Consider the following 27,473-nt stretch of genomic DNA (forward strand, 5'->3'; position numbering starts at 1 on the left):
CATCAATCCCCACCGTTCCCCACAAGTCACCTACCTCCGCTGCTCTTCATGTCGGAAAGTAGGCCAAGCTCTTGCAGTTCGAAGCTAGCAGTAATGCTAGTTCAGGGTCTTCGAACGCACCCTTGAGATCTGCAAAGCACAGGCTGTCAATCGCGCAGGCTCAGCACTAAATTGGATAACGCAAATTACAAGAGCGGAATAGATAAGAGTACGAACTTGTTATCAACGCATCTCCCCGCAGAATTATGATCTGTGATCACGAGCAAGAAATAATTCATCGTATGGATGTTGTAGCATATTTAATAGGCAGGGTTTCTCAGTTTAGTTGGGCAAAAATCTATCACCATGCTGAAATCCGGGGTAGATGAAAAACTTGACACTGTGCTTTCATTCACCAGCCAAGACTTGAGGGAAAGAGATGAAGTATTGGCCACCATAATTTCACCACACACAGGGAAACCTTTTAATATCACTGGAGATGTTGATGATGCTATGAAATATGCTTTAGACAACGAAGGGCTGATCGAATATGATGCAGAAAGAGACAAGAAGCTCTTAAGAAAAATCGATCTTTACATGATGCCGATCATGTGCTTATTGTACTGCCTTCAATTCATGGATAAGCTCTCAAATTCCTACGCTTCTATTGTTGGACTTAGAACTGACTTGCACATGAAAGGTGATATGTACTCCTGGACGGGTTCCGCTTTCTACATTGGATACTTATTCTTCGAATTCCCTGCAGTCAGAATCTTGCAAAGATTCCCTGTTGCTAAGACAGTTGGGGTGTTTGTGATTACTTGGGGTGTGATATTGAGTTTACACTCGGTCCCACAGTATGCGGGCTTTATTGCGTTGAGAACTATTCTAGGAATGCTTGAGCTGAGTATAACCCCAGCTTTTGTTATCATCACAGGCCAGTATTATAGAAAAGAGGAAACTTTCTTGAGGACTGCTTTGTGGTTTTCCTCAAATGGTATTGGTCAAATTTTGGGAAGTGGAGCTATTGCCTATAATGTTGTTAATAATGCTGGAAGCTACTCCATCACTGCTTGGAAATTGATTTTCATTATCACTGGTTGTTTGACAATTTTCATTGGTTTCGTTATTCTTGCGCACGTTCCTGATACCCCTTCAAAGGCTTGGTTTTTGAATGCAGAGGACAAGAGGTTGGTCATTGAAAGAATCAGAGTCAATCAACAAGGGTTTGGAAACAAGCATTTCAAGAAAGAACAATTCATCGAGGCCTTCACCGATATCAAAACATGGTTATTTTTTCTGTTTGCAATCACCAATAATGTCCCTAATGGTGGGCTTACAAACTTTGGCGCTATTTTGTTATCGGAAGGATTTGGATATTCTAAAAAGCAATCTTTGTTGATGCAAATGCCTTTTGGTGCCATTGAGTTTGTTGGGTGTACACTTTTCGCATGTTGCTACAAATTTTACCCTATTAGACTTGCCTGGGCCATCCTTGCTACGGTCGTCACTGTTGTTGGCCAATGTCTTTTGGGATTCGTTGATAACCACAATGCACAGTTTGCGGGGTATTGTCTTAATGCTCTTGCACCATTGGGTTTCATTTGCATCTTATCAAGTATTGCTAGCAATGTTGCTGGTCATACCAAGAAGACTACCGTGAGTGCAATCTTTTTGATTGGATATTGTGTGGGAAACCTTGTTGGACCCCAAACCTTCATAGATCTGGAAGCACCACAGTATACTACTGCAAAGGTATGTATGCTTACGTTCTCTCTGGTTTCATTGGTGTGCTTGGTTTTGATTCTACTTTATTACACTTACGAAAATAAGAGAAGAGATAATGCTGAAGCGGACAATGCTGAATTCATGAATATAGAGAATATCGAGTTTGCTGATTTGACAGATAAGCAAAATCCTTTCTTCAGATATACTGCATAAACTTGGTTTATGTGATCAAATGATTACTTAATTATGCCTTTCTACTTTACATGAATTACGAATTAACATTGACGGGTTCTTTGTTTCATTATTTAATATCTTTTGTATATGTGTCCAATACTAAGCAAACTTAAATTGTCTGTAATGCTGCTCCACAAGATCCACCAAGGAGCACAATAATCACTCATTGCTATCAAAGACCACAACAGGGGACCATTCAGGCATAATCAATCTTTGAATTCCCTTGTTAACGTGAATATTGTCAATCTTCTTACCGTCTTCATCAGACAAGGTAACGATGTTAAAGTTGCTCTCAATTCTTGAAGATGTGACTGATTTTGGTAAAACCACAGTGCCTCTCCACACTGCCCAACTGATTAAGATCGTTGCTGGAGCTACTTCATACTTTTTGCCAAGTTCCAAAATGACCTCGTCGGTAAGCAATGGCAGGTCTGTAGAGCCCAATGGCGAATATGCTTGTAAGAGAATGTCCTCTTGTTTGGCATACGCAAGCAATTTGTGTTGAGGTAAGTATGGGTGCAATTCTACTTGATTCACCACCGGCCTGATCTTTGTCCTTGGATCAGCCAATAACTTCTTCAAGTTAGTAACGCTAAAGTTGGACACACCGATAGACTTTGCCTTACCTAAGGCGTGTATTTTTTGGAGTTCCTCGTAGCCTTCAACGAAATCCCAGTCCAATAATATATCACGCTTTCCACTGGGCAATAATGGAATGAACGGATGACTCTTATTTTCTGGGTTCAATGCTATTGGCCAATGCATCAAGTATAAGTCAACATATTCCAATCCGAGGTTTTTCAACGATTCGTCGATTGCGGTGGCTGCATTGACTTGCTGGATTGGTGCCAATTTAGTGGTGACAAATATCTCTTCACGAGGCACTCCCGAGTCTTTAATGGCTTTGCCAACTGCAGTTTCGTTTTGGTACGCCCAGGCAGTGTCTATGTGTCTGTAGCCAGCTTTGAGGGCAGAGATCACGGCGCTGTACACCTGCTCTGAGGGCGATTGCCAGGTGCCGAGTCCGACCGCTGGGATTTCTTTGCCATTGGAAAGCTTGTAGGTTTTGGAGGATCTTGATGTTAGAAATGTCGCTAGTGGAGCTTGGCTACTTACTTGTAAGTGGTCATTGTATAGATTCTTGTTCTAATTGAGCAAGAACCGTGGGTTGCTTTATAATTATACAGTAAAGCCTCCCCCACCAGAACCCCCACCAAAATGTATACCCCACTAAATAGAGTCCCCAGTTTTGCAAAACTGTCGTGGGACAACCTGCCCAATCAGGCAACCGCATGTATGAAGGCTCTAAACTGGAAAATCAGGCAAGGCGGCATGGTTAACACATTGGTGCTACAAATGGCCTCTAATTTGCCTCAGAAACAGCTGACGAGGCTCACCTATCAAGTCTGCTTTTCATCAACTCCGACTACAATTGTTTCAACTACGAAATAGTATTAATAGTTTGGTGATTAAGGTGTAGTTTTAGCCTTTTCTTGGGTGTCATTCTACCCGCATTACAATATTTAGACTTTTTAGACATTCATTTGAAACATATACTGAACTGTAAAGCTTATTAGAGAGGTTGAGAATGATGAAGCGTCACATTTCCAGCTCGATACCCTCTTGTGTTTTAGCTCTTGCTCCTGGTCCTCGTAACATCTTCTTCGGTGCTGACTACTGGTTTTTCTTCAAAGACTTGGCCACCCTCAACTGCTCTGTGACCAGCTTCTTTGATGTCTCCAATCTCATCACCAAACACGACAGCTATTTCCTCTAAGGCCAAGCCGTATGTTTCAGGGAAGAAGAAGTAGACAATTGCAATCTGCACCACTAACCAAATGCACCAAACAATATAGTATCTCCATTCAATTGCTTCCATCGCAATAGGATTGACATAAGTGTTGAAGAACTGAGCAACATTAGCAAACAATTGGTAGATAACAATTCCAGTACCTCTCAAGGTAAATGGCAAGATTTCCATAGCATAGGTAACGGCAATGGGGGATGCGATATGGTAACATCCCTGGTACAAGTATATGATGGCAACAATAGCATTTCCCAAAGATTTGTCCTTGAAATGTCTCTGCTGGTTAAGAGCTGACAACACGATCCAAATCACGAAGAAGAAACACATGGAAGCGTAGGAGGTAATGATCAACGTTTTTCTCTTAAAGCGACCACAAATACTTGAAACAACGTACGACCAAACTAACCCATAGATAGTCAAACCAATGTTAATTTTCAACTTATCAGTAGTCTTAGTGAATCCAATGTTGTTCAAAATAATAGTTAAGTAGTACGAAATCAAGGCATTTCCACAGAATTGCATCATCACTGGTAAACCCATAATAATCCCCAACCTGTGTCTGTTGGCAGGAGTTCTGAACCATTCAAGCCACTTGTTTTTGGTGTTGGCATTTTCCATTGCAATGGCTGCTTTGATTTCAGAAAGTTCGAATTTGACAAGAGCACTATCAGGATCACCACCACCATGGTACTTGGTCAAAACTTTGAAGGCTTCTTCTTCTCTTCCTTTGGAAATCAACCATCTAGGAGACTCAGGACCAAAGAAAACGGCAATAGTAGAGATAATAGGAAAGAAAACCTGCAAGAGAGAAGGCAATCTCCAGGACCAGTCGTTGTATTTCATGCTGGTATTGTAAGGTCCCCAGGTGATCAATGCGGCAGCAAAAGAGCCAAGAGGGAAGGAAGCAGCTAAGAAACTGGTAAGAGCTGGTCTTTGAGTAGGGTAAGCTGTTTCAGCTAACAAAGGAGAGGCACCAGCTAAGGAAATACCTCCGAAACCAATCAAAAATCTGGCACCAATAAACATTGCAATACTAGTAGCACAACCCTGGAGGATAGCACCAATGATGATGATGAGGTTACCAAGAATAATCAACTTCTTTCTTCCAAGGATGTCAGTAAGAAAGAACGCAAAAGGCATCCAGCACAAACCACCAATGGCAGTACCGATGTTCAACTTTCCAAGGTCGGAGCCATGGGGGTTGTGAAAGTACTTGTTCCAACTGGGCAATGACTGCAAATTGTTCATCATAGTACCGTCAAAGCCTCCGGCAACTAAGACCAACACCGAGCCGGCAAGATGAAAATTGAGTCTGAATAACCATGGGTATCTGAACCAGATCTTGTCCAACTTGGGGGTGACATCCTCAAGCTTGAGGTGACTTTCCTGGGACTGGGACTCCAACAGATTTAACTGGACCGAAGCGACTTCCTTGTTAGAAGAGGCTTCCTTGCTCATGGTTGGGAGATGAGTTGCAGAAGCTAAGTGTTTGTTGGTCGAGATGGCCAAGATGATGATGAACGAAAGAGAAAATCAGGCGTCTATTTATATTGGGACCCACCAAAAAGCGACACGCTATATCCACGCTGGAAGACAAGTATGCTCGGAAGAAATGACCGTATCGGGCTATCTCATAGTAGTTCCCCAGAGTTTTTAGGTGTACCCCAGATCATTTTCGAATCTCCTCCCCCACCAAACTGGAGCCGCGTCCCCCACCACAGATCCCCCATCAAAACCGATTGCGGGGCTGAAGCGGCACCAAAGCCGTAGACTTATATATATGCTTCTGGCTGGGTGGTGATTTGTAAGAGAAAGATCCTGTCGCTACTATCATGATCCAAGCTGTCCCCGAATCTCCAGTCGCCGTTGTCCCCGACGGCATCTATACCCCCATCATCACCTACTTTTTGGACGATGGCCTCCACACTTTGGACACCAAAACCCAGGTAAAGCATGCCACCATGCTCTACCAGAAGGGTATCCAGGGTTTGGTGGTATCCGGGTCCATGGGGGAGGCTGCGAATCTCACTATGGGTGAGAGGCTCGCATCGTTGAAGGCTATTCGTGATGCGATTCCTGACAGAAACTTTAAGATCATTGCGGGAGTGCCACCTCTGAGTGCCCGAGACGTGATCGAGGAATCGAAGTTGGCTGCTGAAGTCGGCGCTGACTTCCTCATTGTGTTGGTTCCGGGATTTTTTGGTCCCAATTTGGTCAGCCAGGATGGCCTTGTCGATTACTTCAATGAAGTTGCTGACAGCTCCCATCTCCCAATCATTATCTACAACTTCCCAGGAACGTGCAACGGGGTCGATATTAACATTGACACCTTCCTTGCGTTATCTGAAAACCCCAACATCGTGGGTGTCAAGCTCACGCACTTCAACTTGGCTACCTACACACTCTTGGGCCAGAACAAGCGTTTTAAAGAAAACAACTTCAAGCCATTCACTGGCCTTGGTCAGGTCTTGATTCCAGCTCTTTCGGTAGGTTTATGTGGGGCCATCGATGGGTTGTCTGGAATTTTCCCCAAGACGATGCTTCAGCTCTACAAGCTTTACAAAGAGGGCAAAAATGCAGAAGCTGCTGCCTTGCAGCACGCAGTCACTTTGGTAGACGAAATGATTTCCGAGTTGAATGTGGTTGGTGTCAAGCGTGCCGTACATGAGATCCACGGGTTTGGCGAACTCTTATCCGGCAGGCCACCATTAAGTAAGGTTGCAGATGCCAAAGCATACAGTAAGCACGAAGCCAACATCAGGGCATTGCACAAAATCGAAAAGTCCTTATAGGCTATTAAGTAGAACCAATAAAGAACAAAAATACCTAGATAAACCGTAGTTCAATGAACCGGGTAGCCGATGCGAGGCAAGTGTAACGTCGAATAGTTCTATTAAGCAGCGCAGAACAACATATACAAGGAGCAATTCTACCAGGAGGTCACACTACTGGTCTCAGCTTCGGTTTTTTCAACTACACTCTAACTCGCAGCACACCACATGCGGGCTATTACCTTGTTCCCCAGAAATTGAAAAGGTTATCCAACCCCATCAATAATGAAATCACCGACCCCCTTTGTCCCAGAAATCAAACAGTTCGTATTTTCCCCACAAATTAATTGCTGATCCCCACCCACCCCATCAATTTCGAAATCGGCGCCCTCGTATTTTCCCCAGGGATAACCAGCGCTACGCCCAACCCCATCAAGTACGCGCCTTCGTATTATCCCCAGGTCTAATTTGCTCAAAATATCGTTTTAGTGCCTTCAACCACTCCTGGGGCAAAACCCCACCACTCGACTTGGCTTGGTAACATCCCCCACCAAAATATGTAGGTGACCCTGCACTCGTCGGAACTTAGCATAGTACGGCTGTTCCTGTGTAGGGCGTTCATCTGTAGGATCTCTGATCTGTACCCCACCAATATCTCGAAAGCCTCCCGACATATGTTAACCCCGCGCTGATTGCCCCACAAAATTCCCATCCCCCACCAAAATCCTCAATTCGGTAATGCTATATAATAACCGCCATGATCGGGTCATTATGCATCTTATTCACTGCAATTGCAATAACTAAACGTCGCTATGCCTGCTGCTGAGAACCTCTTGAACGGACTTGAAGATCAACTCTTTGGAGAGCTGACTGTCGCTAAAATTTGGGGTGTCGCTGCTAGTAAACTCCAGGACCAAAACCCTCCAACTGAATTCCCTGAGCATTCGTATGGAAAGTACCAGTATAATCCCATAGACTACTGGACCTCAGGGTTTTTTCCTGGGTCTGTCTGGGCTCTCGTGGAGAGAAGCATAAAGTATCCCAAACACTTTCCACTGGACAAGTTGAACCCAGTGAAATTGCAATATGCTGCGAGATGGTGGGCTACTAATCTTCCAGGTCAGGCTACAAGGACCAACACCCACGATTTGGGGTTTGTATTTTGTCCTTCCTTCATCAGAGAATATGAGCTTTTCGGTACCCAAGAGAGTTTGGATGTTTTGGTCACCGCAGCCAATTCTTTGGCTACCAGGTTTGATGAGAAAATCGGTTGCATGAGAAGCTGGGACGAATCCCACAACAAGGAGATACATTTTACTGACAAGAAGAAGGACTTCTTGGTCATCATCGACAACATGTGCAACTTGGACTTGTTGTACTATGTGGCTGCAAAAACTGGAGACTTGAGACTCTCTACCATTGCCACCAAGCATGCAGAAACAACCTTGAAAAATCACTTCAGGTACCCTGAGTGGTCTTGTTACCACGTTGTTAATTACGACCAAGAAACAGGCGAGCCAAAGGCAAAATTCACCCATCAGGGCTATGAAGATGAATCGGCATGGTCAAGAGGCCTCTCTTGGGCAGTTTTAGGGTTTGCTGAGGCATATGGCTGGACCAAGAAGCAACAATTCCTCGAGGCAGCTATTAACTCTGCTGAGTATTTTTTCAGCAGGCTATCGGAAGATGGAGTTCCTGCTTGGGACTTTGATGCCCCTAGCAATAACATCAAGGATGTTTCTGCAGCGATGGCAACTGCACTCGGTCTACTCAAGATATACGAGCACACCAAGGACAACAAGTTCTTGGAGAAGGGTGTCAAATTGGTTTCTGATACCCTCAAATTCACATACAATGGGGAGTCCAGGTTTACTACCGATGGTTCCGTTGAAAGTGAGAAAGATACTCTTTTAGATCACTCCACAATGAATAATAATGAGCATGCAATCAGGAGACACGCAGATCATGGCTTGGTATATGCGGATTACTACTTTTTGGCTGTGGGAAACAAACTTTTGGAGTTGGGAGTTATAATTTAGATAGAATTATTAGAAATAAACGGTATCAACCAAACAGAAATTCTCTATACGACGAAACTACATCTCAATTTGACCGCAAGTGTCTTCAAGTTCGTAAGTTCACTTTACGCTTGTGTAGAGAGCTTGGCCATTCAGGAACTTGCTTTTGTATTTGTACACATTAGGCATCAAATCATTCGATTACTCCATTAAACTTTTATTATACACCATATAACCGATCATAAAATGTTCTTTTTTCTTGTTCAACACTACTGCATGACCTTATACTTTTTGCCCAAGCTTCTTTCAATGCAATTTTCCAATAATCCTCCATATTCCCTACAAACTTCTGACTGACAACTCTTGAAACCCTCTAGGAACAAACTCAAAAAACCAACAAGATAGTGTTTGTTCTTTATCTTGGGTAATATCTCGTTGTACTCATTGAGCAAGCGGTTAGAGATTGTTTGTTGAGAAGTTTCCTCCTTTAGAGTATCTATAATTCTCTTCAAATAATCATAACCATCTTCTTTGAAAGTTGAGTTAGATAATTGAATGGTTTTGTCTCTTCCACTGTATTCAAGATAACTTGAAGACTCAGAACCACCTAAGGAATAATTATATGCCCAAATAACAAATAAGGACAGAGCCACTATATTGGGGCGATGAAATAGTGGATCTTTTGAAGGATTATAGTATAATTTTTCGTTTCCTTTGAAAAGCATTTCATTCAAGAAGATATAGCAATGCAACACAGATATTCGGCCACTATATGAATTTGCCCAAGTGTTAATTCTCTCCTTTACAACTTTATAATCCCTGTCAGTTGTTTTAACATTCATTCTATTTGATGCACCTGCAAAAATAATACAGTCGTACTGCTTTATTCTCATAAATGTTTGCGACAAATGATAAATTGGGAATTTACATTTCTTGTCCGCAATCGAGAAAGGAGCAGGCATCAATTCGGCATTGTTGGAGGAGGAGAGATAAAATGCATTTCTGGAATCACAGCAATCCTCGTGACAAATGTCATCCCTCCAAACTTCGATAGCTTTGTAGATTGTATCTTTCCATGATTCCTTGACTGGTTTCCAATCTAAGAAGGTCACTTCCAAGTCCTTCTTCTCCATTTGTACTTTAATCGTTAATAAGCCTGCTAACAAAATCTTCTTACTCAACGGTCCCACATCAAAATTTTGTTGATGTAATAGCTTAGTTAATGCAGTGATAAAACGTGGTGTTTCAGTTTGAGGAGGTAAATTATTTTTGTCAATATTTGACATTTCCCAAAGCATATCATCACAGGGCATCAGAAGCTTGATTTGATGAGCAAACAATATTATTTCATGTCCGAAAATAGTTGCATGGATGGTATCCAAATAAAACGATACCAACGTAGCCCTCTTGAGAGACTCTAGTTCAATCCAACTTTTCCACGCATCACTACCTTCGGTCAACTCCTTGTAATCATTATACTGATTGGTGGGATCACCTCCAAGTAATGGACTTCTCCTTAATAGCTGTATTTTTAGGCCATGGTGCAAGTATGCTCTTTCATGCAATTTCCGAGACGAAAGCAAGATTTCGTAAATCTCAAGGATGATCAACACCTGTAAAATCCAGGCCTTTGGAGGAGAACAGAAATCATCCGAGGATAATACCAACCATCTCAATGGTACAGCAATAGTGTCTGCTAGATCTTGAGGATCGTGGAGAATCTCTGATTCATTAACACCACTAAACCTAGCAACTCCTGCTCCCATCATGATTATACAGAGCAATAGAAGCGGATGAACCTTGGCTGTATCAAAGGAAGGCTTATGCAAAATTGGAAATTGGATGTGACAAATGGACCAATACAACTCCAAGCATCTTTCGATTTGAATCACCCCTAGCTGCTTCAGTGCTAGTTTTGGGATGTAACTGATCATTGATTGTATTATACGATCATCCACGCTTGTCTGGTAGTTTGCCAAGGGAAAGTTGGGAGAGGTACAGAAGGCATCTTCCAACATTTTAGCTGCCTTAAGGTCGAGATCGTTTAGTATGTTGCTGGTGGGGCTGGAGTTGGTGCTTTGGTTTAGGAATGCTTCATCGTTGAACAACCATTGTGTCAAGTCTGTTGGAACAAATCCGACAGGGTCTTTAGAAATATCTGCTTCCTGAGCAAAATTTGTGGCCTTGTCATTATTTACATGTTCGTATAGGGGCTCGTCGTTCAACAAGCTGTTGAGGGTATGGATCTGGCCGTTGGTCAAAGGATTGGATTCACTGACACTGGTACTAGGGCTAGCAGAGGTCATATTTTTGTCGACTTCTCCCGGGTAGTCCTTCATGGTCCTGCTCATAGCAGGCCGGACCACACCTCTGGCGAGAAGCTCACTGCTTAGGGCGATTTCGGGGTCTTCCTTGTGCAATACTTGATCCAACTCGAATTGTCCATGGTGAAACACCGTCCCAAGGGCATCCCTGTTTCTCTTGATCTTGCCCAACTTGAGGTTATGACGGTACTCATGCTTTTCTTTCACATCCTTCCTCACAAACATTTTGGTACATCCTGGCGCTCCACACTGGTATAACACTTGGGGAGCATGGTTGACCTTGTGCCTTGCGAGATGGTCGGATCTGGAGAACGATTTCCCACAGCCCAAGACGTCACATCGATACCTCTCCAGGCCTTTCATAGTATGGGCTGTGATTGCTCGTATATAGGGTGTAATTCGCTTGTAACCACCTTGGGATCTTGATGGCTCATTGGATCTCGGTCATCCTGCACCCCAGACTTATCGTGGGGTATACAAATTTTTCACTCTTTGGTGGGGAGCGGGGTAAGTAACTTCGAGAGGAGGTTGGCGAAATTGGTACTGGTGCCGCTGGCAACGGTGCAGGCACATTAGGCTGGGTGTGGGTGCTACCTCTCCTCGACAGATAGTCCAAGTGTTGGACACCTGTTCCAAAATGATGGATTCAAGTTAATTAACTTGATCTGGTTATCTGCAGGATTAGCTTCAAACTTGAGTTTGGAATCTAAGTATGTTACTTGCTCAACAACTAATCTGGAACCGCTTGTTATCAGAGCCTCAATAGGTGGTTAGACCTTTAAGGAATGCTTTCCTTTTTAGGAAATCTTCCCGTGACCTGGGAAGCTGCGCGAGGCTTGCGAGATTCAAGAAATTGGTTCATCAATATTGTCACAGATATTAGCACGCTTGTAAGAGGTATCTGACTGGAGTGCTCTTTGGATTCTTTTTGCAGCAATCATCATAAAGAATTATTTTTTGTATATTTGGCAACAATTCTGGTGAATTGATAAGTTTTATCTCTCGGTCGAAAGAGGTACGATAGCTAATCAAATGTTATTCTTAATAGAAATTCACATCCAAAAGAACTTCATTGACTAATTGACTGCCAAAACAAGATTCACGGTACATGTTGATTTTGTTTATTTTTGCGTTTTCGTCTTCTTACTATTGGCATCCTCATATCAATCAATGCCCTCCCTAACCTCCATTTCCAGTCAGCAGTAGACCTGCTTGTGTTTGAAATTGTTTATCGAGTTATCGTTTATTGGTATTTTAAAGGAATATGATTGCAGTTTTTACAATATTTGATAATTTCTGACAGGAAAGAGCATAAATTAACCATAATGGCGCAGCGATGTTTCCTGAGCCTGATAATCTAAATGAAAATTGCAGTGCCGCCTACTGACAGGGTAGATATAGAAGGAATACCTCCTGGAATATTGAAACTAGCGAGTGGTGCAAGTAACTTCAAAGAGAACAGCAACCACCGGATAATGATTCAAGACGATCAATGAGAAGAGAGTTTAAAAATTGACTTTTGCAAGAGCATGGTGGATACTACTGCCAACAAACCAATACCCGAACATAGTAGATCTTTGATTGCTGCTTAATTAGACGGAATGTGAATCCTCGAAGTATTGATCGCCAAGCTACAACTGAGAGACTAGTAAGTATCTTGGTCTGTAAGAATAAGCTCAGACTCCAGGAATGGCCCGGTAAGGTAAATTAATTAATGTGGTAGCCCCATTTTGCAATATGGAAATTAGACACCACGGGTTGTGACCCGGAACTAGGCGGACCGGAGAGAAGGAGAACTGAGCAGCCAAGCATAAGCTTTCCACCGCCTAGCTTATTGTTGATGAGTGCAAATTAGTGTTGATCTTTGGCAATACAAGAACAATAACGACGGAAAACCTAATCAAGCTAGCTGGCAACTCCTCGCGGTATTGGATGGTTATGTGCTGTAATTGGAGAGTTGCTTAATTCCGGCACGCAGAACTCTCTTGGCATGGGAGTCCAGGAGAACTTGGCATTTGGTCATGGGTGGAGGCAGGACATGTCAAAGTCATAGAATTGTCTGCGTTTGTTTCATGCTGGGGGTAGCGGAAACCGAGTTTTGGTTCATATGGAAGCTTCGACTGAGAAGATAGATAAACTTCGGATATTGGTATAACAAGAAGGGTCTCTTTTTTCTTTTATATCTGTAACCGACCCCGTCTATGTAATGCTGACTTGACGCACTTGGCCAGTGGCCGTTACCTGCCAATCTCCCACGGGGCATCCTGCGTATGCATGAAGATCAATCGGGATGGTTGCAACTAGATCTAGGTAGATATTGACCGGAAGCTACCCGACTGTCTTTCAGCTTGATCATGGTCCCAAGGACTATAAGTAGGTAGAATTATCCATGGTAAATCCCCATCCAACAATTAGGCATACAAAAACGTGGTCGCTATCTCCAAATTGATAAACAACGGATTACTCTTGGTTAACCAAGGAGTTTTTCAAGGTTTAGCTAGTCCTCAACAGGCTACTGTTGAACTGTACAATGTGATTAGGTACTTGGGAGGTGCTGGTCCTTATATCCAGCGCCAGGGTTATGGGATCTCTACCGACATCCCAGACCAGTGTACCTTAGAACAAGTGCAGTTGTTTTCCAGACACGGAGAGAGATTCCCATCCACTAGTAGTGGCAAGAAACTTGAGGCTGTCTACAAGAAGCTCAAGTCTTACAACGGTACCTATACAGGTGACCTTGGTTTCTTGAATGACTACACGTTCTTTGTCGACGATAAAGACATGTGCGGGAAGGAAACATCACCAAAGAACAGTGAATCTAACTTCGCCGGTACCACTGATGCCTTGAAGCATGGTGCTGCTTTCAAAAGAAAGTATGGCTCACTTTACAATATAGAACGATACCTTACCAGTTTTCACTTCTAACTCGGGAAGAGTTTTCCAAACCGGGAACTATTTCGCCCACGGATTCTTGGGTGACGATTATAAGGACGATAAGGTCAAATACGTTGTGTTTGATGAGGACGAAAAAATAGGAATCAACTCTTTGACTCCTAGACGCGCTTGTGCTTTGTACAATGACACTTCTGACAGCTACGTTGATGAGCTCGATACAAAGTACTTGAAAAACATTGTAACCAGATTTCAAAAGTTTGCTCCAGGACTCAACATCACTCTGGGCGATGTTAGAAACTTGTTCCAATGGTGTGCCTATGAGATCAATGTTAAAGGTGCTTCTCCTATTTGTGATTTATTCACTAACGAAGAGTTCATTCAGTACTCATACTCTGCTGATGTGGGCTACTACTACTCCAATGGTCCTGGTAACAATTTAACCGCAGTTATTGGATCTACATTGTTGAACTCCTCCTTGGCCTTGTTAAAGGACGATTCTAATTCCAATAAGGTGTGGTTATCCTTCACCCACGATACTGACTTGGAGGTTTTTCACTCTGCTTTAGGTCTCTTTGCTCCAAATGAGGACTTGCCAACTGACTACATCCCGTTCCCATACCCATACCAACACTCATCCATTTGTCCACAAGGTGCTCGAGTATACACGGAGAAGTATAAGTGTGGTGAAACCTCCTATGTCAGGTACATCATCAATGACGCCGTTATTCCTATTCCAAATTGTTCTTCTGGACCAGGTTTCTCATGCGAGTTGAGTGCCTACGAAGACTATATCCAGGAAAGAATTGGTGAAATCAACTATAGTGAGCAATGTGGACTCGATGATTCAGCTCCTTCTTCTGTTAAATTTTACTGGAACTATAACCAAGAGCACAATGCTAGTTTCTTTGATAAGTAATACATAGCAGAGCAATTTTGTGAGATTAAAATGTAGATCGAGGCAATTGACTGTTGTGTAAAACTTTTGCCATCATCTTTAGTCACGTGTCCCATTTCGCAGCCATTATCGTGGTCTTTTAGCTAGCACAGTTTGACACTTTAAAATGTCATAGTTTTGAACTTATATGGATGATTTGAATCTAACGGCCAAAGAATGCTCAAAAAATATAGCAGTAGAGTTGTAGGATGTCAAGAATTCTCTGTTCTATCTTTAGTATAAAATCGAACAAGCTCAGGTAAGATGTTTAAGAAATCAACAAACTAAATACTCGCATGTTCCATTAACTTCTTTCTAAGTTCAAGGTATTTATTCGTGGAAACAATAAGGATGAAGGTCCACTTGTGCCAGTTCCTGAAAGCCATTTGACGGTTGTCAATTTAAACTCCGATGCCCTAGAAGACCCAACAGCCTACGTCGAGTATCAATTTTGTTTGTTACTTCCATATGATGTTTTGATAACTTGGTTTCTATTGGCACAATTGAACTTTAAGGGAGTTATTAATAATTGGCCGGGATCGTGATAAAAGCTTCTTGATGATGTTGGCGTTGCAAAATTCTCTCCCTTACATCATACCTTTGATTTCGACACTCCGATACGCTTAAAGTATCAGAAATGCTTTAGAACGGTTCTACGTTTGAGACACATCTAGTCTGCTACAAAATTAGCTTAGTATTGTCTTGATTGCATTTTTGCAATGACCCCGGCAAATATCCCCGAGCTTTAACAGAGGAACGAGAGAAGCATACATCAATTTTTTGCGATGCGAGGTTTTCCAAAGATTACGGTGGGACAATTAAAGGGGAGATGCCATCCGTTTGGCAAAGCATCGTTCAAGACAACAATGCTGGTTCCAAGGTGGCAACAACTGCCATTGAATCATTGGTCGCGAAAAACATGTGTTAGAAGTATCCGTTTCTAACATGTACTGGACTTCAGCTGACATAACACCGGATTGGCGGGCGTAGATGCTGTTCTCTGGTGTCGCTACCTCACTAAGATACCATTGCCAGCAGGCCCACGGCGATTAACTTGGACTCGCTTTGTATCTCCCCAACAAATAATGCTCTACTTCTACATGCAGAATGGGGTTGCAATCATGAGGATTTGGGGATGTCTATCTTTGTGAGACTGTTCGTGGACCAATTAGCTTTCTGTTGGCGGATTGGAATGGGATGAACTATTCTTACAGCTGCAGTATCTACCGGCTCCACGACAACTCGGTTGCTTGATGGGCAGTACATAGCTGGAGTGTGTCGGCGAGTATGATACAGATTTAGTTTCTACGAATACATAATCATAATTCAAATATATTAAGGGTGACTGAACTCTCACTCAGCAGAAAACTTCTAGGTCCTGCACTCACTATTTTGACATCTGGTATTTTTCAAGTGCACTTCCTTTTCACTATAATTTTCAGATGTGTCTTGCTTTTGAGGGCTAACTCATAGAGCCACTGACGCTATGATGATTAATGCTGGGGACTTACACGGTCTGTGGCGACTACGGGAAAATATTTGGAAGAATCTTTCCAAAGACCGCGTGTTTCTGCCCCAGGTGTAAAAACATGTTATAGATCCACAACACCGTCAAAAGACGGCGATAACTATACTAATTGTCGGATTTGGAACATCTCTTACTTTCGCTTGTACGCGGCTATTAGGAATTCTCAGCCGGGGTTTGTACGGCACCCAAACTGCAAAATTGTGCGATGTTGGGCAGATAACGGTTCCCAAATTCCTGGTAGCCACAGTAATTTGTCAGCAGTTCACCTGCTGTGACGACAGGAAGATCGGCACTTTCTATGTTCCCATTGGACCCTCACTGTCAGCAATTAACCCGGCCGGAGTGTGCTATTGGCAAAACGCGCAGCCACTTCCGCCCAGACATGTCTGGGCTTCTGTCTTCAGCCGCTTAAGCAAGCCAGAAATAGCGGTGCTTCGATGCTCCAAAGACACACACAAGCAGAGCTGGTGGTCCAGGCCAGCCAGCCAGCGTGGGACGTCTCGGACCCGGAAAATCTGTCAAGTAAGCTTGAAGTGTCGCCAGAAGACTTAACGCCGCCACGGGCGCTACCGAACGATTCCATAATATCCGCATCTACTAATAGCGGGGAAACCCGTAAAACCTGGGCTCTAACATGCACTTTGCCCTATATTCCGATACCCGCTATTATCTACCCCAGTGGCTATAAAAGGACCCCTTTCCCCTCCTAGGAACCAGTATCAGATTCAATTGACCCAATTGACTTGACCTACTACACACACTAATACACAATGTCCACCGTTTTTCTCTCAGGCGCAACCGGATTCATCGCCCAACATCTTGTCAGAGACTTGATCGCCAAGGGCTACAAGGTCATCGGTAGTGTTAGATCCGCCGAAAAGGGAGACCTTTTGACTGGCTACTTCCCAAAAAACTTCGAGTACACCATCGTTGAAGACATCGAGTCGGAAACCGCCTTCGACGACGTGTTGCAAAAGAACCCAGAAATCACTGCCTTCTTCCACACTGCTTCTCCATTCCACTACGGCAACGACAACATCCCAGAAAGACTCTTGCAGCCAGCCATCAACGGTACCAAGAACGCATTGGCCTCTGCCAAGAAGTACGGTAGCAACCTCAAGAACTTTATTGTTACCTCCTCCGTTGCTGCCGTCGGCTCCTCTTTCCTCGTCAACCCACATTTGCCAATGACCACCGTCATCAACGAAGAATCCTGGACCGAAATCTCCTGGGAACAAGCCTCCACCAACGGTTTCATTGGTTACTCTGCATCTAAGGCATTTGCTGAAAGGGAAGTCTGGAAATTCGTTGACGAAGAAAAGCCATCCTTCGCAGTTTCTGTTGTTAACCCATCCTTCGTGTTTGGTCCTCAAGCTTTCGATGCTGAAGCCGCAAAGACCTTGGGTACTAGTTCTGAATTGATCAACTCTTTGCTCAAGGCCGGACCAGACGCAGAATTACCAGCTATCAAGGGTCGTTGGGTTGATGTTAGAGACGTCAGTAAGGCTCACATCGTCGCTTTGGAAAACAAGGATGCTGCTGGTAAGAGAATTATTGTCCAAAACGGCAAGTACAACGCTGGTGTTGTCGCTCAGATCATGCTCAAGAACTTCCCAGAATTGAAGGACAGATTGCCAAAATTCGACGCTCCTGCTGCTCAGGAAGCCCTTTCATCTGCTGCCTTCGGCCAAATGGACGACTCCAAGTCTGTTGATCTTTTGGGTTTTGAAAAGGTCAGCCTTGAACAATGTATTACCGACGCTATTGCCCAACTTTTGAAGGTCGGTAAGCAATAATCCTGCAGTAACATATCAAACAACCACGCATAAGTACTTTAATTGAGACGAAAATCTTAAATTCAATAATGTAGAGAATTAACAAAACGAATTTCAATATGGAAAAGTAAGGTTCCCATCCCAATTGTCATAGATATGAACCATCACTAATATTTATTAAGCTGGTTAAAGTATCTCAGTTGGCAATACGGTTGACCTTTCTCATTCTAAAGCGTTTACACTGGGATGGAATTTCCTGGGGATAGATTGGTTGCATTACGTGTACATATGTCAACCAATCTGGAATTTGTAAGTTGTAGCTCTTTTCTTTCAGTTTGCAATGTATTCAATACTATCCCCCAAAGGTACCTTACACCAGGAATGATGGTACTATATGCTTATCAGCTAGTTCTGAGTATCAATGAAAGGTTAAGGAAATGGTTAATTCTTATTTCCTTTGTTGGTCGGAATTTTTCAAATGAATGTTGCTTAATTTAGTTTTGTTTGCAGTCTTGCCCAATGCCAACATCACACAGAGAAACTACATAACTTCTCGCACAGGGTCGTTTCCTATCGGTGGGGCAAAGGGATGGTATTGAGGAACCTACTACCAGTCCATGGTAGCTTCTTGTCCTTCAAATGAATAAATTAGTGAAACACATCTCATGCTCACTAATATCATTCTCGCCATCATCTCATCAGTCCTCGACCATTTCCGGGAACTTCGGCAACATTGATTTTTCATATCTATGGGAAACTTAAGGTATAGTCCCCCCCCCCTCCCCCAGCAGTACTTTTGGGGCTACTGTGGCGGACGCATCATAACTGAGTAAATCCTAAAATCCAACTAGCCAAGAGTAGTCATTGATCATATTATCCTATTTCACCAGCCCCTTCAAATTAACTGATTGCCTTCTCAAATAATATTGTAAGTTGCAATTATTTGATAATTATCAATAGAATTTTCAACCGAGAAACACGGAGATCAGGATCCAACAAGACCAGAATTTTCACAAGATTTAATTAGGTCCAAATTTGTTGTAGAGTTGATTCTTGCGTTTATGATACTATCTTGATATCAAAAATCATGCATAGAACTTGCAAAAGTTGACTAAACTATCGATCATTTTAAGATATCGTGGAATATACCAATGAAGCAGTAAGGAGTCTGAAGTGGATTAAACGTTCAACGAAATTCTATCCCCAAAGATTGAAAACTTTTGATTTCAACAAAACCGGAGAAGTATCAATATTATCTGCACCATTAACTTCCTGTTAGTACTTTTATCGAACGGCAACTCATTAAGGGATGGAAGCTGAACCTATTGGCGGAGTCATAATAGCATAAAATCGAGCCAGTCGGCAGTCTATTCCCTTTAGAGATAAATTCAAAAGTACTCCTATTCAATTTAATTTAACCTCTCTTGAGTTATTTATATGCTTACTGCTTTAAGAATGATAATGGATTTTAAGCCTCAAGCTGTCCAACGAAATCTAAGTCATAAATTGATATATTTCCCAGTATGCAAATCGGTTTGAGTAAAAACTGAGCTGAAGTTTATATTTGGATGTTTGAGATCCATTGTGACATTTTTAAATTTAGACTTTCATAGATTTTCAATCTCTAATAGCATGAAGTGAAGTGTAAATTGTGGTTGGCCAGCTTAAGTTTAGTAGCGGCAAGTACTTCTCTCGGCCCGAACTGCCTCTCACTAATGACTCGTGCTTAGTCAACTACCGTTGACGAATTTAATGAACAGTAGCAGTAGCTTTCTGTAAACCTTAACCTTCAAATGCAGTGGGTTTTCATTAGAGAAAGGAAACGTTAGAGCTATAAATTCGTGTGCTGCTCATTCTATAATTCTCCAAGAATATTATTTAAATGTAGATCGGACACTAACAAACTGTTTGTTTAGGAGCATTAAAAAGAAAATAATATCGATTCTATACCTCAAATGAGTGACAATAAGTTATGATTTAGCCCGTAATCGTTTATCTCCGTGAATATATCTCCTCTTTATTTTCTGGAGAAGCAGCAAGCTGCAGCGGCTGGGAAATACGGGAGTAGAGATGCGTGCTTGGAACAAAGTGAAGTTTTCATGACATAGAGAGGAAGTACTATCGCTCTTGTTGGGTTACTTGCCAACATATCCAAGGGCTATCTACTGTTTGAGTATATTACTTGCATCGGCTTACCATAGTTTCTTTAAACTTATCTTCCTCTTCAAAATAAAATGCCAGAGTAGAACGATCTTGCTTAACAATAAGGTATATTATTATGCACCAAAACAATAAAGCCCCATTCGGATAGCTCGTATTCGAGAATTTTAGAGTTTTGAATTACCGTTGCGACTTTAAATCCAAAAGCGACAAATAAGGAGGAATATCTTCGGCTCGATTCAGGCAAATCTCGGGCATACACTATTATGGAAAGTAGGTTTCGGAGCTTGTATATCTTATACATTCTAGGTATCTTGTTCTATATTAAAGTTTGTATCAAAGCTTAACTACCAAGGTAATAGGTAACAGTCAAAATTCTAATTCAAGTTCGATGAGAAATAGTGCACAATCTACTAAGAAAAGGTATCAGTAATAATTTTCAGTGGCCTTCTAGCACAATTACTTTTAGTTGATATACTATTAGGTAATAATGATCTTGGCTAAAAGAAAGTAGGTTCGGCGAAAGTTAGAAAGTCGCCGTTTGTGGAGTGGAGTGTAAAATTGTGCGATAAACGGCAAAGTTTGCAACTTGCCGAGCTCCACCCCATCAAAAGAAACTACTAAAAAAATACTATTTAAATTGACTACGATATAGATTCATGTTTCAATAACCATAGAGAAGTAAAAAGCCACTCGCCAATGAGCTGAAATATAGAAGACATTGATTTACTTTCTGTCCTCTCAACATTATAATTGAAGGATTTCTTTTTGCTGCATACTACACGCATTACCGGCTGGTCATAACTTAATGCGTGACTATGAATGGCTAGAGCAAGTACTCAATTAGTAAAATGACTGATTGAGTTATCTGATTAAGTGGCCTTGTCAGCATTGCAGTTGGACAAAAGAAAAGTTATAGAATATATTTAAAGATTCGGATAATACTGTGAAGAAGCTTTGCGGCACATTACTAAAAGAAGAGCAGCATGAGCGGTGGACTAATATTCTGCATGTCTTCAATTCTATACTTAAGGAAAGGATAATAAGTCATAGAATGAGCTACTAGTGTATTACTCTTAATTTTCAGAATATAACTTTTTCAATTTCTATACAATTGGACCCCCAAGAACGCTATGAAGTTGCTGAATATTCTAGCTATTGCTGCAACGTTTATTGTAGCATCTGGGAAAGAAATCTCTGGTGTGTTCACCAGTCTTGACTCTATTGTTTTCAAATGTCAGAATAATGCTTTAAATCCCATACCTGCAACACCCAGTTGGATTGCTACGCTTGTCTGGGGAATGGATTCCACTTTGGTTTCACCCGATGATACATTCACTCTTACTATGCCTTGTGTTTTCTCAATTCCACTGGGAAGCAATACATTGGACTTGCAAGCTGAAGGGAAAACATATGCCACTTGTTTAGTGACAGCTGGCGGAGTTTCGCTTCCATATTCCACAATACAGTGCACTGTCACCAATGATATACTTTTGGGAGACGTGGTCGAGGGTACTGTGTTCTTTCCTGTTACTTTCAATGGTGGTGGATCGTCTTCTCCAGCAGATCTAGAGTGTGCAGTTAAAATCACATCAGGAAGAAACAATATTGCGTTCTTAGATGGCAGTAGTCTGCTTAGTACAGTTGTGGATTTTAATGAAGGTTCCGAGAATGGTAAAGACTTACTCCTCTTGAATAACTACATCAAAAGTCTACCAGCAAGCAATAATCTTCAAGCATTGGTGATGGGGAGCGGTAATTGCCAAGGTCAAACTTCTGTCAGCTTGGTGGCTATGACAGTAAGTGTGGGAGGTATAAACGCTGCAATTGATTGTGATTCACTCGAGCCTCATGTTACCAATGGAATAAACGATTGGAGTTTTCCTGAGTCCAGTGAACCAGGTGATTTCGATTTCTATACGGAATGCTCGCCTGGAAGAGTATTGTTTCTCGTTAACGACCTAGCACCTGGACTTCGTCCATACATGAATTTCGCCTTTAGCGATCCTACAAGTGATGCTATCCAGGTTCAAGTCAGCGTTTCAAATGCATGCGATGATGGAACAGAATACACGGATGCTTATCTGACTATATACAACCGTTTAGTTAACGAGGAAGCAGGATCTAGTGGGCGTATCATACCAAGGCCGATAACCACTGTTACCACTCCATGTACCGGAACAATCACCATTACCTCCACAGCGTTTGGAAACGATGGCACCAATACCGAGATAATTGAAGTTCCGATTACTACCACTACCATCACTACCGCATGGTCTGGGTCATTCACCACCTCCACGACTGCAATTGGCGAAGGTACCAACACAGTAATTATCGAGATCCTCATTCCTACCGTCACAATAACAACAGGCTGGACTGGAAGTGATACCACGACCACCACTGCTACTGGAGATGATGGAACCAATACTCTAATTATTGAAACCCCAGTCCCGACAGTTACAATTACTACCCCGTGGACTGGAGCTGACACTACTTCTGTTACTATCACTGGTACTGATGGAACTAACACATTGGCCATTGAGACCCCAATCCCTACAGTTACTGTAACAACTCGGTGGACTGGAAGTGATACCACGACTATCACTGTTACTGGAGTAGATGGAACTAATACTTTAGTAATTGAGACCCCAATCCCTACAGTTACAATTACTACACCATGGACTGGAACTGATACAACATCTGTAACTATCACTGGAGTAGATGGCACTAATACGTTAGTGATTGAAACACCAATTCCTACTGCAACCATTACTGTTCCTTGGACTGGCTCTGATATCACTTCAATGACTGTTACAGGTACTGATGGCACTAATACTTTGGTAATTGAGACCCCAATTCCAACTGTGACAATCACTACACCATGGACTGGAACTGATACAACATCCGTAATTGTTACTGGAACTGATGGTACTAATACTTTGGTAATTGAGACCCCAATCCCTACAGTTACTGTAACAACTCCGTGGACTGGCACTGATATCACTTCTGTTACTGTCACTGGTACTGATGGAACTAATACTTTAGTAATTGAGACTCCAATCCCTACAGTGACAATTACTACCCCATGGACTGGCTCTGATATCACCTCATTAACTGTAACTGGAACTGATGGAACTAATATGTTAGTCATCGAAACTCCAATTCCTACAAGGACTATTACTACTGCCTGGACTGGGACGGATGTTAGCTCAGTTACTGTCACTGGAGTAGATGGAACAAATACTTTAATAATCGAGTTACCAATTCCTACTACTTCAATTGCAACTCGGTGGACTGGAACTGCCACCACGACGTCTATTGCAACCGGAGACGGTACCAACACAGTAGTTATTAGGACTCCAATTCCTCAGTTAACTTTGACATCAGACTGGACCGGCTCATTTACCACTACAGTGACGATTCCAGGAAATGAAACAGACACTGTGATCATTGAGACTCCCAGTTCGTCTGATACTGCGAGTAATTCATCAACAGAATTTTCAACTAGTTCTGTTGCTGCAATCAGCAGTGTTACCGACTCAGTGTCTACTGTGACATCAGTTCCAAGGACTGCAACTGTCACTATTACAAGTCCATGGACTGGTACATTCATAACGACCACTACGGCCACAGGTAATGGTACTAACACCGTGATTATTGAGACACCTGTTCCTAATACTACTGATACTACAATGTGGACAGTAACTGATTCCATTTCCTCTCCCATTGGAAATGACGGCTCAAGTACTGTGACCATAGACCCACCTATCAGTACAACCACCATAACTTCTCCATGGACTGGAACTGACACCACTACTACCATTGAATATGGCAATGGTACTATCACAGAGGTCATCAAGACTCCGATTCCTACAGTCACTATTACGAGTCCATGGATGGGTACTGATATCACCACCACCACGGCTACTGGTACTGATGGCACTAATACGTTGATCATTAGGACTCTGATTCCCGTTCCCACTGTTACCTCTGTATGGACCGGAACTGAAACAAGTACTGACACTGCAACTGGGCCGGATGGCAGTAGAACTGTGGTCGTCAGAGTTCCATTCCCACAATTTTTTGTAACTATGCCATGGACTGGCTCATTCACGACTACTGTGACCATTAGGGGCGATGGAACTGATACTGTTGTCATTGAGACCCCTACTGCAAGCAATGAAACTGCCTCCGTCACTGCTACACCTACAGAAACTTTCTCAGCCACCACATCCGCTACTGATGGTGATTCTGAATCCCTGATCAGCAAGTTGCCCTATTCTACCGTGACTGTAACTAGCCCATGGACAGGATCATTTACCACCAGTACTACGGCAACAGGGAATGAAATCAACACTGTTATAATCAGAACCCCTGTCAGAAGGAATCCTACCACAACTGTGACTGCTCCATGGACTGGCTCTTTTACAACAACGACAACTGCAACTGTCTCTGAAGGTTTTGACACAGTCATCATTGAGATTCCTGTTCCTCCTAGTCGTGAATCATCCAGGAGTCAAAGTAGCACCGCTGTTGTTAGCACCTTATCCTCTGCAACTGCAATTAGTTCCAGAGGTCTTCCTTGGAACTCCAGTAACATCAGACTGTCAAGTAGTATCGATCCAACTACTTCATTCATTTCAACCTTCATTTCGACCACTTCATCAATTCATTCAAATCCTGATTCAACTGATTTTACTTCAGGGATATTTCCAACAAGAAGCTTTTCCTCTGCCTACCTGGAAATTTCGTCATTAGCACCGGTATTTTCTTCTTTTTCAACTCCGTTTTCGTCATTGTCTCTTACTATATCCATCCACCCTGGAGCTAGTTCGGAAGCACTTTCTGAGTTGGGAATTGCTCGAACTTCCTCTACTCTCCAAGGAACTTCGAATACTGATGAAAGCTCATCAAGATCTAGTCAGAGTGGTAGTTATCCAAGTTCTATTGATGCGGGGAATACTACAAGATCAGTTGCTCCCACATCAGTCCTTACTTCAGCCTCCCTGAATTCTGCTGGTGGATATAGTCTGACAACAACATCAAATATTTTCTCAACTATGCCACTGTCAATCCTCATTGGATCATCTCGATCATTATCTTCAACATTTATGTCTACTATTTCATCAATTTGTTCAACTTCTGGATCATCTGTCTTTTCATCAGTGATACTTCCAACACGAAGCTTCTCCTCAAACTACCTGAGAATTTCGTCTTTAGCACCGGTATCTTCTTCATTTCAAACCACATTTTCGACGTTGTCTTTGTCTTTATCCATTCATCCTGGAACTACTTCAGAACCTCTTTCTGAATCAGGAATTACACATACTTTCTCCACTGTCCAAAGAACTTCTAATGGTAATGAAAGCTCATCAAAATTTAGTCAGAGTGATAGTAGGGAACTGGGTATTACAACAGGAATAGTTGTTCCCAGCTCAGTTCCCAGCTCAGTTTCCCAAACTTATACTATACCTAGTAGTTCAAGAGTGATATCCAATGACACCGCGACTGAGATAAGTGAAATATCAACTTCATCTGCTGACATTATTCCACTGTTGTCGATGAATCCTCACAATTACTCGGAATATCATGGCAATACAAGAAGTACTATTACGGTTAGCAATAATGCCAATTATCCAAGCGGTTTGGTAGCTTCTACAACACTTAGGCCCTTCCAAATTTCGGCCTCTAGGTACGAAGGATGGGCATCAAGAATTGAAGTTTCTAAGCTCTTCACTGTGATGTTTGCAACTTTCGCTTACGCATTTTAAGGGTTACCATATGAATCAACTTAATGGAAAGATAGTCACCATACGATAGAAACAATAGGTGAAATACATTTTAGTAATTATAATAGAGAGACAAGTCAGTCTGACATTGGAATAAAATCAAGATAAATCAAATGACTGAAGGTCATAAACAGGCTCATCCTAGAAGTCTTTGTAAATTGTACTTGATTTGGACAAACTGAATACCAAATAAACAGTAATGGTCAGGAATATTTCTTTAAAATTTGAAAACAAACAATTAAGAGTAGCAGATAAGAGATTCACGTTGTGATAATTGCGAGAGTCTCAGATTAAGTTCACGCAGCAAAGTTCAAAGTACTGAACTGTTCAATCTTCTACAAAATCATAAGAACAAATCCCCAAGATTAAATGGATTGCGAAATCTAACCAAGAAAATCTATTCAGGCTGAACTAGAGACTGCAACCCACTAAAAGTAGCATCAGTATCGATAGATTTGTCAGCGCAACCTTTATCATTTCTAATAATGCCTCACTTAGCGTCGTCTGTATACCAGTAAATGTGAGTTCCAATTCATTTTGCAGTTGAACTCCCGGTAGTTTTAGACGATTCGACTGGAACTACAGTGCTACAGCTTTGTCTATTACTACCACTGTTTAAAATTTCCCCGCTAAATACTCTGGAAACAATCAATTTTCTAACTTCCCAATATGAAAAGGGGAACTCAGTTCACTCAGGCTATAGGAAAAATCCAAACAGTGAGATTTACACTTCTTTTTGAAAATCTTTAATCTATCAATTGGATTTTAAGATACCGAAATAATGAGTATAAAATGCTGGAGCTGCATTTGAGCAGAATTAGAATGCAAATAATGGAAGCAATGCAAATAAGAGCTTAGAAGCTTGAAGTCTCGATGCCCAACCCTCATAACTAGAAATCAAAGGTACGTATACTGATGCAGAAACAGCTGGGTGACTGTTACTGGACACCATAGTGGTTACTGTGTTGCCATTTTGTTCTGGACTAGAATTTGAAGAAACCAGTGTAACGGTTGCACTAGAATCAGTGGAAACATTGCTTGGGGTTGGAAGCAATGTGACGGTAGTCGAGTCAACAGTACTCACTGGAATTCCATGGTCACCACCAGATCTCGAAGGAGGGGCAGCAGAATTAGACATTTCTTGAGAATGAGTTGCGGATGAAATAAAAGACGAAGTAGGGTTAATTGAGCTTGAAATGAGACTTGAAGACTCAACCGAAGGGGAAGAAGTAGTAGTCAATAGAATTGAAGAAGGTGATGAAATAGTTTCAATACCACTAGAGCGTTCTATGGAACTGGAATTCCAAGGAAGTCTTCTAGAACTGCTTGGTGTCAAGGTGACAACAGAGCTTTGAATGTTGGTTGAAACTGGCACTTCGATGATCAAAGTTTCAACACCATCCGTGCCAGTGACGGTAGTAAAGGTGGTAAAACTACCAGTCCATGAAGTAGTAACGGTTATGCTCGATTTTGGAGCTGGAGTTTCAATTACCAAAGTGTTAGTTCCATCAGTTCCAGTTTTAGTAACAGT

General features: G+C 42.1%; 9 protein-coding genes across 9 annotated transcripts; 6 read left to right on the top strand and 3 right to left on the bottom strand.

The window, feature by feature from the left end:
• Positions 1-345: 345 nt before the first annotated feature.
• CANTADRAFT_57944 (allantoate permease family MFS transporter) lies at positions 346-1,920 on the top strand (the record flags this gene model as incomplete). The annotated part of the gene is made up of 1 exon (XM_020210749.1): positions 346-1,920. One exon carries the CDS (start codon positions 346-348, stop codon positions 1,918-1,920), a length of 1,575 nt encoding a protein of 524 aa, XP_020061841.1.
• Positions 1,921-1,956: 36 nt separating this feature from the next.
• CANTADRAFT_150306 (Aldo/keto reductase) lies at positions 1,957-3,139 on the bottom strand. The gene has a single exon (XM_020206327.1). The coding sequence runs from the start codon at positions 2,704-2,706 to the stop codon at positions 2,101-2,103; it is 606 nt and encodes a 201-aa protein (XP_020061842.1). The 5' UTR covers positions 2,707-3,139; the 3' UTR covers positions 1,957-2,100.
• Positions 3,140-3,503: 364 nt separating this feature from the next.
• Positions 3,504-5,693, bottom strand: HXT2 (general substrate transporter). The gene has a single exon (XM_020208203.1). The coding sequence runs from the start codon at positions 5,204-5,206 to the stop codon at positions 3,572-3,574; it is 1,635 nt and encodes a 544-aa protein (XP_020061843.1). The 5' UTR covers positions 5,207-5,693; the 3' UTR covers positions 3,504-3,571.
• Positions 5,394-6,936, top strand: CANTADRAFT_149780 (dihydrodipicolinate synthase family protein). The gene has a single exon (XM_020206326.1). It carries the CDS (start codon positions 5,581-5,583, stop codon positions 6,538-6,540), a length of 960 nt encoding a protein of 319 aa, XP_020061844.1. The 5' UTR covers positions 5,394-5,580; the 3' UTR covers positions 6,541-6,936.
• Positions 6,937-7,331: 395 nt separating this feature from the next.
• Positions 7,332-8,558, top strand: CANTADRAFT_58042 (glycoside hydrolase family 88 protein; the record flags this gene model as incomplete). The annotated part of the gene is made up of 1 exon (XM_020210761.1): positions 7,332-8,558. The coding sequence occupies one exon, from the start codon at positions 7,332-7,334 to the stop codon at positions 8,556-8,558; it is 1,227 nt and encodes a 408-aa protein (XP_020061845.1).
• Positions 8,559-8,621: 63 nt separating this feature from the next.
• CANTADRAFT_27737 (uncharacterized protein) lies at positions 8,622-11,270 on the bottom strand. Its single transcript, XM_020208204.1, has one exon. It carries the CDS (start codon positions 11,084-11,086, stop codon positions 8,807-8,809), a length of 2,280 nt encoding a protein of 759 aa, XP_020061846.1. The 5' UTR covers positions 11,087-11,270; the 3' UTR covers positions 8,622-8,806.
• Positions 11,271-13,250: 1,980 nt separating this feature from the next.
• Positions 13,251-14,672, top strand: CANTADRAFT_24298 (histidine phosphatase family protein; the record flags this gene model as incomplete). Its single annotated transcript, XM_020207074.1, has 3 exons — positions 13,251-13,253; positions 13,277-13,715; positions 13,774-14,672. The coding sequence occupies 3 exons, from the start codon at positions 13,251-13,253 to the stop codon at positions 14,670-14,672; spliced, it is 1,341 nt and encodes a 446-aa protein (XP_020061847.1).
• Positions 14,673-16,988: 2,316 nt separating this feature from the next.
• On the top strand, positions 16,989-18,014 carry CANTADRAFT_8614 (NADPH-dependent methylglyoxal reductase GRE2; the record flags this gene model as incomplete). The annotated part of the gene is made up of 1 exon (XM_020211320.1): positions 16,989-18,014. The coding sequence occupies one exon, from the start codon at positions 16,989-16,991 to the stop codon at positions 18,012-18,014; it is 1,026 nt and encodes a 341-aa protein (XP_020061848.1).
• A 3,314-nt stretch (positions 18,015-21,328) lies between these two features.
• Positions 21,329-22,702, top strand: CANTADRAFT_41270 (uncharacterized protein; the record flags this gene model as incomplete). Its single annotated transcript, XM_020208861.1, has 1 exon — positions 21,329-22,702. A coding segment is annotated over one exon (1,374 nt), but the record flags the coding sequence as incomplete, so codon positions are not given.
• Positions 22,703-27,473: the final 4,771 nt, after the last annotated feature.

The sequence above is a fragment of the Suhomyces tanzawaensis genome (assembly GCF_001661415.1).
Source record: "Suhomyces tanzawaensis NRRL Y-17324 unplaced genomic scaffold CANTAscaffold_10, whole genome shotgun sequence".
Lineage (NCBI taxonomy): Eukaryota > Fungi > Ascomycota > Pichiomycetes > Serinales > Debaryomycetaceae > Suhomyces > Suhomyces tanzawaensis.